At 40.9% G+C, this 18,318-nt stretch overlaps 2 protein-coding genes and 2 long non-coding RNA genes across 5 annotated transcripts in view; 2 read left to right on the top strand and 2 right to left on the bottom strand.

The window, feature by feature from the left end:
- The window catches only part of LOC115115962 (homeobox protein Hox-A3a-like), a 35,964-nt gene that overhangs the window by 7,713 nt on the left and 9,933 nt on the right, over window positions 1-18,318 (top strand). The window contains 1 exon segment of the mRNA XM_029644442.2: window positions 594-701. The gene's annotated coding sequence lies outside the window, so the exon portion shown is untranslated.
- Window positions 2,322-9,897, bottom strand: LOC115115967 (uncharacterized). 2 transcript variants are annotated; one of them, XR_003861476.2, is made up of 4 exons: window positions 9,795-9,897; window positions 6,403-6,468; window positions 5,008-5,061; window positions 2,322-2,638 (listed from the first exon to the last, which is right to left on the bottom strand). It is a non-coding gene; the product is annotated as an uncharacterized LOC115115967 (long non-coding RNA). The 2 variants fall into 2 exon arrangements; XR_003861475.2 differs by lacking the exon at window positions 9,795-9,897 and adding an exon at window positions 9,106-9,195.
- LOC115115965 (homeobox protein Hox-A4-like) lies at window positions 8,333-10,966 on the top strand. The gene is made up of 2 exons (XM_029644452.2): window positions 8,333-9,268; window positions 9,781-10,966. The coding sequence occupies exons 1-2, from the start codon at window positions 8,854-8,856 to the stop codon at window positions 10,119-10,121; spliced, it is 756 nt and encodes a 251-aa protein (XP_029500312.1). The 5' UTR covers window positions 8,333-8,853; the 3' UTR covers window positions 10,122-10,966.
- LOC115115968 (uncharacterized) lies at window positions 14,772-17,529 on the bottom strand. The gene is made up of 2 exons (XR_003861478.2): window positions 15,872-17,529; window positions 14,772-15,730 (listed from the first exon to the last, which is right to left on the bottom strand). It is a non-coding gene; the product is annotated as an uncharacterized LOC115115968 (long non-coding RNA).

The following is an 18,318-nucleotide window of genomic DNA, read 5'->3' as shown; positions in this document are numbered from 1 at the left end:
TTGTATGTCTCAGAATTGTCCAACATTTTAGTTGTTGAATGCAAACTTCATAGGCCTGCTGTAACTTGTTTTTGTAGGTCAAGACTATGCCTAACTGAAATGCAGTCCTGAAATGTACGTCCCCCCCTCACTGTAACCCTTTCACCCCATTGATCGCATTTGAAACTTAAAAAGCTACACTTTCCCAGCTAGTTTCAAGGTCGAGAAAATCAACAGGTAGACAAATCTATATCCGCTTTCTTTACTCACCTCTGCACGTGGGTCAAAAGTGGGTCCTAGCCAGTGACCTGCTCTAGGGGCTCTGCGTCCCCTGTGCTCGAGCTCACTACTCTCATGAAATCCGTTCGACTTTTTGAGCCGTAAACTTTATTATGCCGGTTCCGGCCTGACATTTGGGTGCCAAATGAATGGGGGTTTTGTCTATGAATTAGATCGTAAAAATCATCTAGAACGCGGCCAGATAGGCTCACTGGCCATAAACGGTCACGTGGTGGCCATTAAAGTAAGTTTTATGGTTTTGGGGAGTTGACAGTATATTTCACATAACGTATAATCGCACTGACGCGAGGCTTCGTCTGACTCTCTCCTTGCAGGCAGTAAAAAGTGTTCCCTGCCCGTTACAGCTGCTCCTCGTTCACCAGAACGCCTCGCGATGGACCCTGCGCACCAGACTCACATGAGGAGAGAGCTCCTGTCTCGGGGTAAGTTTCTGCCTCTATTGCCCTTGGGTAGCCTGTAGCCTTCCATTCCCTTGGCTCCGAACAGCCACCCTGTTCGAAACAGCATTATGATTGTATTCGGACGCTCTATTTGTCCTTATTAGCCCATTACGCTAATTTGTCAGTTGGTTATGAGCTGAATACTGGTCTTTCTCGGCAGATGTTGGCCAGGGTTGGGTCCGGCTCATGGATATTTAATTGCTTCCTTCCCAGTGGAACTTGTTTCCCTCCATCTGTGGTGAAACTCATAATCCATTACTGCGTGTGGGATAATTATGCTTCTGTCCACTTCCACCCCCACAAACTTCACTTTTTAGTAGGTTGTTTTTTCACTTCCTGTATAACACAAGGGGGGTTATTTGGCCTCTTCATAGCTATTCATGTGCTGGACAAGCCAAAAAGCTATTTGAGCTGTTTTATGGTGTTTGCATTGTCATTGCTTAACTGAAATATGTTTGTATACAGTACTTGACTATCATACAACACTTTCGGTATAATGATTTTTGGTGGGTGAGTGGGAAGTTAAAGCACAACTTAAAAACTTTGGAGCTGCAGTTGTCGCTTTGGTCAGGTTTCCTCATGTGTTCCATAAACACACTGTAGAGTTAACACAACAAATGACAAAAAGCAGCAGGGCCACATTTAAAAAGGAATTCCGTTTTGTGTCAGCCACGTCATTTTGTGTTTTGTGGTTATAAAGTTCAGTTGACCTCTTGGAGAGTGTCACTCTCGCTGCATGGTGACCTCTTTGCAGAGCCTGGGCACGTACGTCCGTGCGGAGGTGGTCACTCAGATACCAATATCTCCAGGAAAGGATAGATTTATCAAAGTAGCCAATTTGTAAATGCGTCACAAAAGTGTGTGTAACTTTTGTATTGTGACGCATTTTCACAATCACAATAGTTTCCTTTAGATTGCGTTTTTTTCGTTTGCTAGGAAAACTGCTCTGCATCAGTTTCTTGTTTAGCTTAGTATATAGCCTAATTGCGTTGTTGTTTTGGCTGTAATGTAGACTGTAATGTAGACTCTGTGGCAACAGTCTAGGTTTAGTTAAACTGTGTTTCTAGTACGTAGCTATGTGTCAGGCCTATTTGATGTGTATAACAGTGTTTTACTATTGACAGTTATGGATTTCTGACTCAATTTCCATCGTTGTGTGTTGCTCTTATATGTTGACACATTTAAATTAGGCCTTTATCATGTCGTGATTATTAAAGCATTTGGATAATGGGTGCATTGCCCATGTCTAATTAAGAAGTACATGTTGACCTACTGTAAGTAGAAAACATTATATTTGAAGTATCAGAAATGTTTATCATAAAGTCTAAAGTCTAAATTAGTTCTTACAGTCTATTCATAACCTCTTTTTTCATCGGTGAATTCGATTTCAATCAATGTAATCTCAAAGTATTTGATTGAAATTCAATGAATAGATCTGAAAAAGATGATCTTCATAGGACTTTATATCAATACATCGATTGAATTCAAACTGACTCATCTGGTGATTTGACGTGGTTTGACCCCAACCATATTCCCCATCCTCCCCTTCTCCGCCCAGTAACCTCATAGTTGACATATATCACTAAGTCGTGTAAACAGATAGCCAATGCAACGAAATGTAACTTTATTTCCATTACAGTTTGTGGTGTAGAAAATATAAGTAAAACCATTATTCTATGCCATTATCATTGTGACGTCTGGGGAGAAATTTACACCATTGTTACACAATTAAAATGTCCAAATCGGGGTCCCTTATGCGTTGCACAGCAAGGCAGACAATGCCAGGCAGAAAAAAAGAACCGTCCCCAGCGCGCGGTTCACCGCGAGGTCAGCCATAGCAGAAAGATAAATCTGCATCCTCCCGGAGCCACCAGCAGAGCTCGCTTTAGGCCAAGTTCAGTGTCATCCGCAGCCAGCTTCTGATAGGAGGAGAACACACGCGCACGTACACACACACACACACACACACACACACACACACACACACACACACACACACACACACACACACACACACACACACACACACACACACACACACACACACACACGATAGTAGGATAGGACACACATATACTTGACCGGTTTGCTTGCCTTAATACATACACATTGCAGTGGCAAAATAACATTTGCATATTACATTCGTTTTTTTGTTGGATAGCCTGTGGTACATTTGAGCAGTATGGCATAGTAGGTAGATAGATGTGAGGCACACAAAAGTATGAAGGACACACATGCATCCCTGAGTGGTTTGCTTGATACAAACGAATGAATAACGTAAGTTGTTCTGGATAAGAGGGCCTGCTAAATGACAAAAATGTCATTATAAACTGGGTGGTTCGAGCACTGAATGCTGATTGGCTGACAGCCGTGGTATATCAGACCATATACCACTGGTATGACAAAACGTTTATTTTGACTGCTCTAATTACGTTGGTAACCAGTTTATAATAGCAATAAGGCACCTCAGGGGTTTGTGATATATGGCCAATATACCACGGCTAAGGGCTGTATCCAGGCACTCCGTGTTGCTTCGTGAGTAAGAACAGCCCTTAGCAGTGTCATATTGACCATATACCCCAACCCCTCGGGCCTATTACTTAAATATAATGTACATACTGTATTAGAGGTATGCAGAGCGGTGTGTTGTAACCAAAACACACAGTGAGACAGTACAGAGATACAACTACAGTTATTCTGTTATAGGTCTGCCTTTATTGTTACTATAGGATACCATTAATTATAATATTCATGAGAATAATTACAGTAATGATAACAGAAATGAATATAGAGCAAATACATTTTTCGTCCTGAGCAGCCAGAAACCTCGCCTGGGCAGCTAAGCCTCTCAGGGGTGGGACTGATGAACTCGAGATAGCGGGGAAGAGGAGGAAAAATTGGGGTCAAAAGTTTACCCGCTGAACAAGTCTCCTTCATCTGTTCAGCCGGGGCCTGATGCCAGCGTTATAATAGCGATCTTGACTCTCCACACAAAAGATAGAATAGCTTTGAATTACATATGTTTGACGGTGCACTCCAGGTGAACCCTGAAAGCGGGGTGACCCCGAGTTAGTGACCGAGGGGAGTGGACCCCCGCCCGTCCCCAGTCCCAAGATTGAGTGGCCAGCATTTTATTAAGGCTGTGGATTGGTGAATTTCCTTTGAATAAATTGCATTGGTTATGTTTAGGGACCAGGGCAAAATTAGCATTTTGAGGATTGATATTCTTACCCCGGTCACAGGGTGATGGGTAGGCTATGGCCACAGCCCCCCAAATGGAGTCTCCGGACTCCTTAAAAAAACATTTAGCCTTTCTCTCGCTCTGCTAAGCAACACGTCTTGTTTTTTGCCTTACAAAAAGTCACCCACAAGTTGATTTTGGTTACAAAGAAGAAATATGTAAACATAATAATAATAATAATAATAAATGAAAACCGTGAAGTGTTATAAACTTTTCTGAATAAGAACAAAAACACCGTTATAATTGTATTAGGTTTTGAAAATGCGTTAGGCTTTAGGCTATAAAGCTTCTAAAGGGATGAAGCTGCATAAAGAGATCGAACACAAGCGTTTTCCTTTCCCGTAAAACTGTGAGAATATGAGCCCCATCCCCATCTAATTCTGCATGAAAATTGCTAACCCAATGCGCTTTCATGGGGATAATTTTTCTGAAAATATGCATCTAGTCTATATTGTAATAGATACAATTGGTTTTCAAGACATGGCAAAATGTAGGCTATTTTCCTAAAACGTCTAATGAAACTGTGCACTCGAAATTGTGAGATCTGCCATAGCCATGTCAGTAACTATTTATTCCCAAACTGTTCATTCATATTTCCTTTTGTTAAACAAACAAGTGGCCTGTTATAAAATAGCCTAACTATTGGTTATTCAATCTTCATTTATTTAAAAATAGTCAAGAGCTAAAGGAATAATATGGTAATTGGAGGTGTGTCTTTATCATAAATAAATAAGGAAATAGCTCCCGCAAGTGATCTTTTTCTTATAGGATAATAACGAATTGGGTTATGGCACAATTCTAACAACTGTTTATTGAAGAAAATTGAGTATATGTTCTGTCGTATAAATGTAGAAGATACGGATTGGGCAAAATAGTATGTTATGATAACACAGACCTAACTAAGGCCTTGTTGTTCGAAACGTTTGTGTATCACTAAAATCTCCATAAAACACTCGCTTGATGCAGTTGTTTTTGCTTTGATTTATGTCCTATTTTTAAGACGACAACTTAAACAACATGTTGAAAGTAATATAGTATTTCACCCACCCATTTTCCTCTAAAGGTGTGTTGAATATGCAAGGAGCTCTGTTGGGGGCCTTCCTGTTTGAGCAAACATATCAATATATCGTTATACAAAACTCACAACATGTTACATGATCAAAATCCTTCAATTTGCAACAATAATTTGCACCCTTACCTTTACCACCTAGTGAATATTTTCCTCTGCAGCCTGGTCCTCCTAACAGACAAGGGGCCTTGTAGCAACCATGTGTGATCAGTCACTATCATCAGAGCACTTTTCTTACTGTCTACATTTACAGCACTGTGTCAGTTTGATATATATATTATATTCGTTATATGTGGGAAGGACAGAAGGCGTGGCAATACACTTCTTTCTCACACATTACTTTAGCAAATGAATAGAATAGTAGGCCAGATTTTTCAAATTTATAACTAGACTTTTTGCTCTTTTGCTAATTAACTTAAGATGCCCTGGACGAGTTTTATTTAGAATAATTGTTACAGAAACGTTGCCGTAGCCTGAGTCACATTGCACAAATAAGATTGGTACCAGTCCCATATTTATTAATGCTTCTTTTTTTTATATTGTGAAAGTCAATTTATCATATTTCACATTTTCCATCTAAAATCGTAAAACACTGAATGTGTTTGTTTAAAATAGCATATTTATGTCGCTGAAAAGTTTATAAGATCCTCACGTTTGAGAAGTGTCCAAAGAAAACTTGTGATTTTACCTAAGTTTAACATTAGGTCATAAAAAAACATGTTCAACTTCAGAATAAACACGTTTTCCCATCTCAAGATGTTAAATAAAAAATGACTATAGTAAGTGCAAAAAGCAGTGTATTAAACGCAATCAACTGCAAATAGCTGTAAAGCATTACCGACTTAGCCGGTCTCTCATTCAAGGTTAGGCTACTGTATGTCTAGAGAGTGGATAATAGCCAACCCTGCCCATATTTATATAACACATATATAACACACTGACTGTACATTTCATGTTTAAAGTTTTCTTTGTCACATGCACAAGTACAGTGAAATGGTTCAATTGCTAGCCCTTCCCAACAACATTTACATTTACATTTAAGTCATTTAGCAGACGCTCTTATCCAGAGCGACTTACAAATTGGATGCAATATTTAATATCAAAATACTATTTTTTATTAAAAAGAAGAGAAATAAGAAATATGAGACAGAATTGTTGTTGTTGTTGAGAATGTCAGTTATATACAGGGTCAGTGTTAGTAGCACATTTACAATGTGCAGGGATACTGAGGTAGATGTGTAGCTTTCATGTAGGCAGGGATCAGGAGAACGTGACTGCTAGCAGGAGAAATAATCATAATAATACACCATATGGCAGCACCATAAGTGGTGGGTGGGTGTATGTGATTTAGATATCAAGTCAAGTATTCTTACCTTGGATATTATCTTGATAGATAGGCTCTCAGGTGGTCTTGGCTACATGCGTTCTGGAGGCCAGATCTACAGAATAAAATATCCCCCCTTGTCATTCACGATGAGTTACAGGTGCAGAATACATTACATCGTAATATAACACCTGTCAACTTTGGCTATTTAGATGCGTAGAATACCATAGGCCTATATCTGACAAAAATACAAATCCCATAGAGATGGCTTTCGTTTCCGTCTTATCCATACAAAGCTCGGAGCAGGACCTTGTTTGAACGGGAAAAACAGGAGCCTAGGTGAGCAACAATAACATAAGCCTAACAGTATGATACCATTTGAATAAATATACATATGTATATCCTTCTAACTCAAACCTTGACAAGGATACACTGAAGCGTCCCTTCAGTTGGCTAACATCGCTACAGGAGTGGCACAATCGACGTAAGTATTTTTAAGGATGGTCTTACGTGGGTTTTGTACTGTTCAACAAAAAAAATAATTACAAAGTATTATTATTTTTGGGGCGCTGTTGGGTGCTGACCCGTACTAAGTGCACCGTTATCTCCCCAGAGTCGAGTAGACCCGAAAACCGAAGTCCAAGTCCGGGGTGAACTTCAGGTCACTGCGTCTAACAAATATGAAAATGTCGCCTCTTTGGAGAAGTCACGCCTTGTTGTTTAACAAAGACTGTCAATGGGCAAGATTAATCAGAAACAAAATGGAAACGGTGTCACTTTGGGGTCAGGGAGAAGTTATCGCTGTTTAGGGGAGCGAATAGAAAGCGGGAGCGAAAAAATAAAAAAAATAAAGCTTTCAATATTTCCGAAGTTTGGCATCCCCTTGCCACCGCACACCGGGCCTTCTTCACGTTGACAGTCGCGGACACTTTCCCTAGAGTTGTTCGTGCAGTTGAGGAGGCTTCCTCGATATTTTCACATCGGATTCGGAATAGTGAGATGGAGGGCAAGCAGGTCGTGGAGATGGCAGTTGACAAGACACTGATGGCACAGAAGAGATACGGTCAGGGATGCTGCTATTACAAACTGTATATAATTGCACTTTTGTCATAGTGAAATGACACGAGAAGTGTGTTTGGTTATTTGTAGGATACATGGTCGTGAGGTTGAATATATTTTCAGGTGATGGCTTGAATATTGGTATTTTAGGTCTAGTTGTTTATTTCAGTTGTTTGGCATTGCACTTATTAATAGTATACTATATTTATGATGATTATTATTATTACTATGCCCTTAGACTTATGTTGTAGGCCTAATTATTATCTGACATCAACCTCAATAGTTTCAAATGCTGCACAAATGATGGGTAGCCTAGTAAAGTAAACTATGTTAGTTATAGTCAATCGCATGCAGTTACTTCTAAACATGAGTCGTATAGGCCTATCTTTGTGATTACTGACAAGCGCTTTGTCAGTTGACGGTGCGTCGGTAGATAGGCCGATGCATGTTGATCACTTACTTTTGTATTGAGTTGCTTTTCATTTCAACACAAGTGTTCACTTCTCATCTACTAACATCATTGCAAATTCGCAACCGGTTATCTGGCCTTCTTTTGGCCTTCTTTTAAGATGCCATCTTGTATATGATGAGCCAAATATAAACTATTTGATGTTACAATTAAAATGCAGAGTTATCATAGGTTTAAGTGACAATGTGTACCGCAGAGCCCCGTAACTGCGCACAGGCAATGTTTTATCTTTGCTTCGCTTTGTTTTGTGTGTGTGTGTGTGGCACAAATCAAGTTAAATATTTGACTTCCTCGATTGTGCGTGCACATAATCTGTCACTCTCTAGTCTCCAGTTCACGATCAATATCAGTATCTATGTAAACAAGTTTCCATTTCATTTAGTTCATCACCATCAGTAAAATGTTACAATACAGATTTACATTTTACGAACGGAATTACCAACTGAGAATTGACTAGAAAGAAAAGGATTTTGGAAAGGAGTGGATTGGAAAGGCGCTCCAATGTCATCTTTGACAGAAAATAAGACACGTACAGTTTGCTTGTTTCCAAAGAGCCCATCCTTTTCCTGGGCAACAGTATGAGATACCCAACATCATCATCATCATCATCATCATCCTCCTCCTCCTCATCTCCTCAAGGCCGTGGTCTACTGTGGGTTACTGCTAAATAAAGGGGTTACTTACACTAGTTGAGTCAATGTGGTAAACAACTGGCTTGATACTTTTTTCTTTATCTATTTTGATTAAATAAGGAAATCACCAACGTAGGCTAGTCTGAGACATTTTCGTTGTGCCAATGCCAGGCTTTCCATTGGTTCCTGTTTACATGATGCCCACAGGAGACGCGGTGATTGGTGGCGGTTTACACGTGACCAGACAACTTTGTACATTTGACAGAGAGTAGGAGGGTTTTGTGGAGATCAGAATAACGACAGAGCGATAAAAATTAGTATTGTTGCACTTCACAAATTAATGATCATGAGTTCATACTTGATAAACTCGAACTATATCGAACCTTCCTTTCCTCCATGCGACGAATATCAACAGAACGGATACATCCCCGCCCCTACTGAGTACTACGAACGGCCAAAAGATTCGGGCTTTCCCCATCACGACGAGGCGTCCTATCCGAGGTCAAACTACACAGAACCGAGCTACGACTACGGTAATGTCCCTAACAACGGTCTCGACGATTTCACCGACAGGCATCACGCACAGGCTCACCCCGTTGCCCAGAACCATGGCCCTCGCCTCAACCCAGTCCCAGACAGCGGTGCCGTGGCGGACGTGAGCAAAGACTGCAGCCTCGCCACTGAGTCTTATTCCAGCGCACAGAAGGGAAAGGAAGTGCCGGTGGTCTACCCCTGGATGAAGAAGGTCCATGTTGGTGAGTTATCGCCACGTTTAAATACCGGAACCACAGAGCAAGCCACCACTGGAACGTATGCACGCCCATTGAGGCAGCACTAGTAGCACCCCTTACAACGGCAATTTACGACCATCGAGCAGCGGGGTCGGTAATTAAGAACCCTCATAAATTTTATTGCCTGTGTTTGTCTGCCGGGGCCATGTGTCTATGTTGTCTTTTAACTAGAACTATACCTCCATGGCTGGACCCCAGCCAAACTGTAATATACAACCCCGCCGATTTTGTTAATCATTTTCTAAGGCTTGATTTGTCCCTGGATGCGAGCGCTTGTACACATGGAGTCTCCAAAGAAATTGAGGCGAAACCCCCAACAAAACATCGTAGGCTTTATACCCCCATTAGACACCCAACGAGCCTTTATGGAGAACAACAGTTGTAATGTATCCAGTGGAGGTGGTGTTTGAACTGTAGTGCTTCATGTGGCAGTAACAACTGCTTGCTTGTATGTGTGTGTGCTTGCTTTTCTTCAGTCAATGCTACTTACAATGGAGGAGTGCCCAAGAGGTCTCGCACTGCCTACACCCGCCAGCAGGCTCTCGAGCTGGAGAAAGAATTCCACTTCAACCGCTACCTGACCCGACGCAGGCGCGTGGAGATCGCGCACACGATGTGCCTGACCGAACGTCAGGTGAAGATCTGGTTCCAGAACAGAAGAATGAAGTGGAAGAAAGATCACAAGCTGCCGAACACAAAGATCCGCTCCGCAAGCTCAGCCTCGTCCTTGGGAGCACAGCAGCAGCAGCAACAACAGAAAATCAAAACAGCCACGCACCAGCAGCTTGTTCCCACGCCTTGCACCGCGAGCCTATAGTGATGGAACCCTCGCGCCAAACCAACAGACTGAGAACAGAACACAGAAACAGAATTTTGTGGCCCGATTCTCGAGTATGGCCCCCATGGTATTACCCCATTCCCTTGGCCTTTGGGCCTGTCGCGTCCTTTCAAAACCATTTCCCCTCTCAACCTCCTCTTTCTGTTTGTTCACTCTCTGCTCATTATTGAGCTCGAAATGCGCCACGTACTGCCCAAGATGGCAACTGAAATGTATGTACTTGTTTATTAAGACAGAAGGTTAACGCACATTCAAATGCACCACAGGACCTTGGATTATTATGTATCATTGCATAGAATAAAAAGAAAGAGAATGAGTCGAGAGATATGTGAGGCCGCGTTTTTCTTTTTCTTCTATGCAATGTTTTTGTTTATTCTCGTGGAAAGTTTTAATATACTTGAAAGAATGACGATGTTTTAGGAAAGCTCGAGTGCCCGGTCTGAGACCTATCACGAGGTTTAGAACGGGACAGGGTAGTAGTTAGGGTTTAGCTCGTGATGTGTGAATGAGTTGGTTTACTGTTGAATGTGTTATTAACTCGTGTAATGTCCAGGTGACTTTCACCCCTAATGTACATAGACAAAGCATAGCGAAGGCACAATACTGAATCCATTTTGTCGGCTAAAAAAAGACAACCTCGTTTGTTTGTTCGTGTAGTAGTGTAGATTCGTTTAATCTGTGATAGTGTGTCCCTATTTTGTGGTGTGATCTAAACTGTGAATATTTGTATATGTTGTTTGATTAATGAACGGTGTAATAATGTATTGTAGTTTAGGCACATGCAAGAAACGTTTCCCGTGAAATAAATATGTACTTCAATTGTATGGCTGATGTTGGTTTGCATATAATATTGTAAGATATTTTAATATGCATTGAGTTAGATCAAATGTTTGAATGCTATGGTAACAATAGCATAACTTGTCTATAGCGTAGGCCGCACAAAGGTTGTGGATGATTTAACAAGGCTCACAAACTCAATACGCATAGTGCTTGTTTCTTTAACGTTTAATGACGTTACACTATTCCCGAACAGAGATTGAAACCTTTGCATGAGCTAGCCAGTGCTTCGAATGTGCGTGCGTAATGAACGTTATAAGAAATACAATTCACCTAATTATGATAGCTGTGCTGGGTGTTAAATTTTGCTTTGTTCGTCCACTTTCGTTTTTTCTGGACAAAACAACTCAGACCAGTGATATTCCAATGGGCAGCACCTAAAACGTCAGTAAATATATACAAAAGCCCACTCCTTGCAAGTTCACAGTCCTAAAACAGTCCTAAGACATTCAGTCAATGTAGTTTCACAGCCAAAGACGCGCAATTATCCAGAAATATCGTTGTGCATAAAGTGGGCATACAACTCCAATAACATTTTATTTTTCACCCAGATGCATCTTTCTCAGTGGACTTTCCAGATTGCTATAAAACTGCTATTAAACTAAACAAGTTGATTTACGGGCCATGTTTCTCTGTTACAACATTGCACACACAGTTAACACAATACAAAACTAAATCGTGTGTGCATATTTGTTAATAATCTGTAAACTACTACTATAGGAAAGTATTTCGAAAGTATGAGAGTGTTGCAAATTGAAATAGGATATTACTTACTACCATAATAATACATGTTCCACAAACTTTATGTAGCCCCATAGAGACCTGTTATATTCTAGCGAAGTATTTGGCCACACATTTGGCTGCTCCTGTTTTCGTTTTTTATTATAAGGATAATGTGCATTTTCTTCTCAAACCCTAGTATACCAGCGTGTGTTGGTCACTACCTGCTACGTCTAAACAATCAGAGGGTTCAACGGGAGGACACATCAGTATCTGACCAATCATCGACTAGCAGCACTCCGCTTGACCTCTGACCTTACGACACACAATGTCCAGTCCTCCATAGCTTTTAATCTATATATATATTTGCCCACGAGACAATGCGGAAACAAACATTTTGTGAAGGTGTGCAAATTTGCTGTTCATTCACTCAAAGTCGTCTCTACTGCTATTCGTCCCACAAACGCCTCTGTCAGATCATGAGTGCAAAAGGAAGATTGAGATAGACCAAGCTTAGAGCTATTAGAAAAAAACAACTTTTCCATTTACTGTAGCTATAAAAGGGACCTCGTTGACCTCTCCAAAGGATCTACATTATTCTAATAAATGAAAGCCATTCTTATAATTATGGACTCTAACATTGAGTTTCGAGTAGATATGTTAACGAAATGAAAAAACAGTTATTCAAGGCCATTATTATTGTTCGCCATAAGCAGCATTTTGTCTCTGTATCTGACTTTACAAGCATTCATAATCCATCCTTGATAGACAGAAGCGATTGCTATGTTATATATATATATATATATTATATAAGTAGGCCTGAGTGGAATGTTATAGCATATGCATAACAATCAGCGTATTTTCTTATCAAATGGCATTGGGCAAAGCAGGAAAGGAATGCGTAATATGGCTACATCTTCGTAAACTCCATCTGAGCTTTAAGTGGATACAAGTGCAATTCAATGTAATGCATTATGGAAACATTTTAAATTACACAGAATTATCTTGCCAACTTAGTCTAGGCCTTTTCTGTGCCAGCAGTTGGCGTAGGCGTGGAGTGGAGAAATTGCCATTTTGTTTGATTGGCACAGGTTTTACGCAGTCTCTCACGATGTCAAGATAGTTAAATTAGACATTTGTGCTAATTTAATACCCGAATAGAGGTCACCCCCAATGTACTACATTTTAATATGATAACTCACGTGACGTATTCAATAATGAATGCCCTCGGGTCAGAAATAGATATGAAAATCGGCAGTATTTTCATTTGAAATGATCCTCGGCAGAGCACGAATCAAATATTCCTCTCTGCTAAATTCTCGCTCCTGTCCGTCCGTTCCCTGGTGGATAGAGCCCATGTTGTCTGATTGTGAGTAGATTTGGACACTTTCTGTCCTAAATAACTTGTTTTTCATTTCTTTACATAGCGATATGTTAAAGGTTGAGAGCAATGTAATTGTCCACGTCATTGGTATTTGGTTGTGACTGATTTGTAACAGTGTATATTCAGCTGCTGCTTTGTTATAAGGCTTTCTTGCTCACCAGCATCAACCTCCTGTTAACCCGCTGCTTTGTTATAAGGCTTTCTTGCTCACCAGCATCAACCTCCTGTTAACCCGCAGCTTTGTGGGTTAGACTCCTCTGCTAGGAGACTGGTTCCTTGTGGCCAAAATGCGTAAGCGTTACCGTCACGTAGCAATTTAAAAACTTGAAAACTATCAATTTCTAAATTGTTACCTGGAATCTTAATATTACTCATATGAAGATATACTTTTCCAATGATAATAGACTATATGAGGCAGTTATTATGGTAGGATATGGCATTCAACTTGTGATCAAGGCTCACACCCAGGCGTTATACACAAGGCGCATCAGCATGTGGAAAAGTACAAACTTCTGCATAGCATCTGTGCTTTTCCATAATATAACATTTCTGGCTAAATTTACCCTAAAATGACTCAAAAGGAAGAGGAGGGGGATACGGAATTGCAATGTGGCAGCAACGAACTTTTATAATTCTGAACATTTAATTGATAAAATGTGAACTGATACCCCGTTGTTATAGGACTGCTGCGATTGACAAAGCTGTGCAGTGAGACTTCTTGTTCGCTTCTGACCTGTGGCTTACATTCAAGGGTGTAGAGCCCAGAAATGCCACTTCGTTAATTGAGCATAAATAAAGTAGGCCTAATTGAAAATAAACACCGCAATGAACTCAAATGTATATTGGCATTGGACATAAGTGATCACAAGATTACCTTAGAGCAACCCAATGACCCTGAGCAAGGAAGAGGTTCTATGCTTTTTGCACACTCAACTTACTGTCACATTTGTCTCTGATTGTATAAATAAAGTTGCGTTGAAATTAATTGAAAGGATTGTCAGATTCTGGTAAAAACAATGCATTCACGTAGAAGTAGTACAGTAATCATTGACTGTATATTCCGTTTTCATGAGGTATAGATAACTGTTTTCAAAGTATTTTGTAAAAATACACTTTTATTAACAATTTATGTGCATGTTAACCCATGTCTGGTTTTGTGAGCCACACATGCAAAGTTTTAAAAGGCAAATATCAGGCTATTGTGCATGAATGAGTTGTCCACGTTATTGAATGGGCGCCTTAAACAGAGAAGGCACAAAGAACAATCAAGAACTAAGTTAAACATTAACAGATCACCATCCTGTCCACGAAAGACTGACTTTAGGCTATAAGGCTGTTATTGAACATTAATGTAACATACAATATAAACACGTGTAATAACGATAAGTGTAAAAATATGTTCAAAATGACTTTGAGCGGTTACTTTTAGTTTTAGCTTGCCAGAGGCTAGTTGAATCAAATGTGCCATTGGTAATGTGTAGGCCTAATATTATTGTTAATATTATTAATATTATGATTATTATTATTATTATTATACAGCATTATTATTGCTTTGAGGTCAAATTAGGAAGTTTAGTCTCTTGTTCTTACCCTAAAAATTGTATAATCAGCTCTTCAAAGCACTAAATATAACGTTAACCTATCAAAAGTGGCAATTGAAATATATTTTAAAGTATTACAACAAAAAGTCCAAATTAATACAATTTTATTTCTACAATACGTACTGAAACAAACCAGCAGAACAGAAGTCAGTCCGTGTAGTCGTGTATAAGCGAGATCCACCGAGGCTTCTTTGTCTTAGCTTGGACGCCAAGCCAGTTTAAGGCGTTGAATTTCGCATTAGCCTTGATGTTGGTCAATGTAAACCCCTGAGAAAGAGTTATCTTCTGCTGAGTGTATCGGTAACCCAAGGCTCGCTGTTAAGAGCTTCAAATGTCAACATTGTGGGGAGATATGTAGCCTATAGCCACCGCCGTCTGGCGAACACCCAACGACAGAGGGTGTGGAGAGGTCGACAGCTCAAGTCCTCTTGGTGGCCGGGGAATGTTGGGAGTTTGATATATCTGAAGAAATAACTCAGAAAAAGTATAAACAAAGAAACTAACCAAATGCTGTAATAGGCTAATCATCTTGTGTGGTTTTTATTCTTGATTGCATTTTGTATTATATGTTCGGTTATTTTATATAGTATTATCACTAGTGTATAGTATTACTATAGTATTATCACTAGTTTATAGTATTACTATAGTATTATCACGGATTATTGGAACTAGCTCTCAAATCAAGAATTCCACTGTACGGTTTTACACCTGTTGAATTCTGTGCAGTGGCGAATAAACTTTGAAACTTGAAACTGCTGAAAATGACAAACACCCATCCTAAAAAGTATCCAAAACTGAAAACGGAGGTTTAGCTATGTTCGTAATTGGTTTTGTAGTCTCCATCCTTTCCTTGTTTTTGACCCCAAATAACTTCACACTCGACTCTCTGGGCCTCGGCTTGGGTCAGGAAAAAGTTCAGGTGCGGTGGCGAAACCCGGCGTGGGAGAGAGGGTCTGTTTTCCGTCCACCGTCAGCTCCAGTCACAGACGCTCCCCGGCATGCCATGCATGTGCACTCTGGTGCAGTGGTATGCAAATCTGGCCGAACTAGAACAGAGAAAGACATAAATCACATTTCTGTATCACCAAAATGTATCCCAAAGTAAAGGCCTTTCTCTGAGTTTAAACGACGTCCCCTCTTCACATAAAAAAAACAAAAAACAATTATGCTAATCAAATCTGATTTACCCATAATTCTAACCCAACATAAATCATAAAATCAGAACATCCTCACTCCCAATCTTCCACAAAGTAGTCTGAAAGGTAAACTGATAAGAGATGGTCCCCTCCTGCTCGGATTTTTAAAAGTTTAAACGGCTCAAGTTGTAGTTTGAGAAGACAAAGGGTGGCGTGGTGTGGGAGTGGGATGCGCTCCATGTCCGCTTGACGTGATTAATAGTTATGGTGGAACATTTCCACGCCCGCTGCTCAGTGTTGACAGAAAACAAGCGCCAAACGGCGCCGAGAGAAGGGCTGCTCTTCCGGACAAGGTTTAGGCTGTACCCGGGAAGTCTAAACGATATAATGTAGTGGGCCACCATACCGTTCATAACTTAAGTTGTGGGTCTATTAGACATTGCAGTAGAATATACATGTATTTCAAAGATAATTATTATCGATGACCCTCATCTCATACGTTTTCATGTGAACAAGAAGAGTAGGCTAGTTGCCATATTACCACCTGATCCTTCCCCCTCCCCATACTGGGATTTGAGTATGTCCTCTGCGCAAACCTATAATTTCCAGCATCACTCAACTGGCGGTAGGAAATGCGTAAGAGCTGCAGGTTGAATGGAGGGTCGCTGCACTGACCAGGGGGGTAAAGAACCAGCTCATTGCGCTTACTCGTGCACTATCTCCTCTCAGATCAGCACTGACTGACTAACTGACACTCACACCTCCCGGCTACTGGGACGCACACCTTTACGCAGCGTTCGGACAGGTAACTATGAGATATTTGATTTCGATTCGGCCGCCAGTATGTGGCTATTGACTGAGTGAGTGAGTGGGTGAGTGATTGGTTGTATAGCTCGGGGGTGTGGGGTGATGTATAGTGGAGTGGTGGCGATATTGAGTGCCTCTGCACACTCTGCACACAATAGCACCAGCCATATCTCTCTATAAAAAATAAAGGGGTGACTCGGGTGTTGAGTGAGCAATCGGCCACCCATAAGGGGCTTCCTTGAGGAAAAGCCCTCTATCTATCTCACATAGTGAGAATTGTCACACCACCACGCCAAACACATTCCTGGCTCTACCCGTGGCCCAAGGCTAGTTAGCCTAGCATCACAGTATTTTACATCGGGATTAGCGCTCTCTGATTACGTTAATAGGCACTAAATATAGGAGCCTTCAAAACTGACAGAACACACACGCCTCGGAATCAGGCGAGTTGTGTGGAAGTAGAGAGGCACTGCGAGAGTCCTGTCCCATCGTACATTGTAGTCTCATGTACCCTTCTTTTTCCTCCCTCTAAAGTGATCCGTTTTCCTCAGGGGCAATGACTGCCTCCATGAATGATTCACGGGCTCAAATAAAAGGGATTTAAGTTGACGTGGTGTCACGTGAGCAGGGCGCATAATACGGCGCGGTGTTATGGCACCGGGAGAAAACCGGAGCCTTGGTCTGGCCATACGATGCTGATTACGCGCATCCCCCCACTTTCCGTGAGTTTAGTCGGGGCTTTGTAGACTTTTGCTGAGGAGAGAAAGAAAGAGGGAACGAGAAAGAGAGAGACAGGGAGAGAGGGAGGTTCTTGCTTGTTGTGGATGCTATTATACTGCTGTCACGGACGGATATGTTTTTCCTCGCGGACAGAGTCAGAGCTTGTGCTTGGGGATGATGGATTTTATTTTGAGGTATTTCCGCCGATTGTTCATTACTGTCGTGAGTTATTGCCGCGCGAGGCAGAGGTCAGTAAGCAAAAAAGACTCCATGTTTGTGTCGGGCTGGAAAATAAAACTGAAACATTTTTAAAGAGTATATATTGTCATGTTGTTAGAGATATCGTCGATTTTCAGTGTCAGGCTACTAAAATGAATTATACTACATGAAACATAACTTCCGTTATATTTGCTTCACTATCCTGTGTGAACATTTTAGCTTGGCTTCAAAGTCCTCACAACAATTCCCCATCCCATGGTCTAGCCTTACTCCATTGGTGTTATATATCACAATACAATATAGATGTTTAAATGTTTGATTTTCAGTTTCATTTTGATCAGATTCCTAGCTCAGAATAGTGCAGACACTCAAGTGTTTAGCTAGAAACCCGTATGCAGTTCATGCAGCCATAGCCACAGATAGCCTACATCAGATTTGCAGTTGGCCTAGATAGCCGTTTGTAAATAAACCCAGCCATTTAAACCTCTGCTGGTTAGAAAATAAGAAAAAAAACTGAGGTGAAAGCAGTCGTGACGTCCTGCTCCGAGGAGTAATTCATTTCCCTATAAAATACATCAATTTGTGGTGTTAAACATGGGTTTTCTCGGGAAAGGATACATCAAGTTGAGGTACATAAAAAGCGTAGAAAGGCTTTGGGGTTGTGCGGCTCTGCCACGGAGACGAGGATAATGTTAGACGGAGTGCCATATAGGACCGCGCGGCCGCGCTGAGGTCACGGCGCTCGGGTGTGA

The sequence above is a fragment of the Oncorhynchus nerka genome, linkage group LG4 (genome assembly GCF_034236695.1).
Source record: "Oncorhynchus nerka isolate Pitt River linkage group LG4, Oner_Uvic_2.0, whole genome shotgun sequence".
Classification (NCBI taxonomy): Eukaryota; Metazoa; Chordata; class Actinopteri; order Salmoniformes; family Salmonidae; genus Oncorhynchus; species Oncorhynchus nerka.
This window is presented reverse-complemented; position numbering and strand designations above follow the sequence as displayed.

Bases quoted from the DNA above. Each gene is read 5' to 3' on its own strand.
- LOC115115965 (XM_029644452.2), top strand. From the start codon at position 8,854: ATGATCATGAGTTCATACTTGATAAACTCGAACTATATCGAACCTTCC. The intron at 9,269-9,780 runs GTGAGTTATCGC...GCTTTTCTTCAG, and splicing joins GATGAAGAAGGTCCATGTTG to TCAATGCTACTTACAATGGA.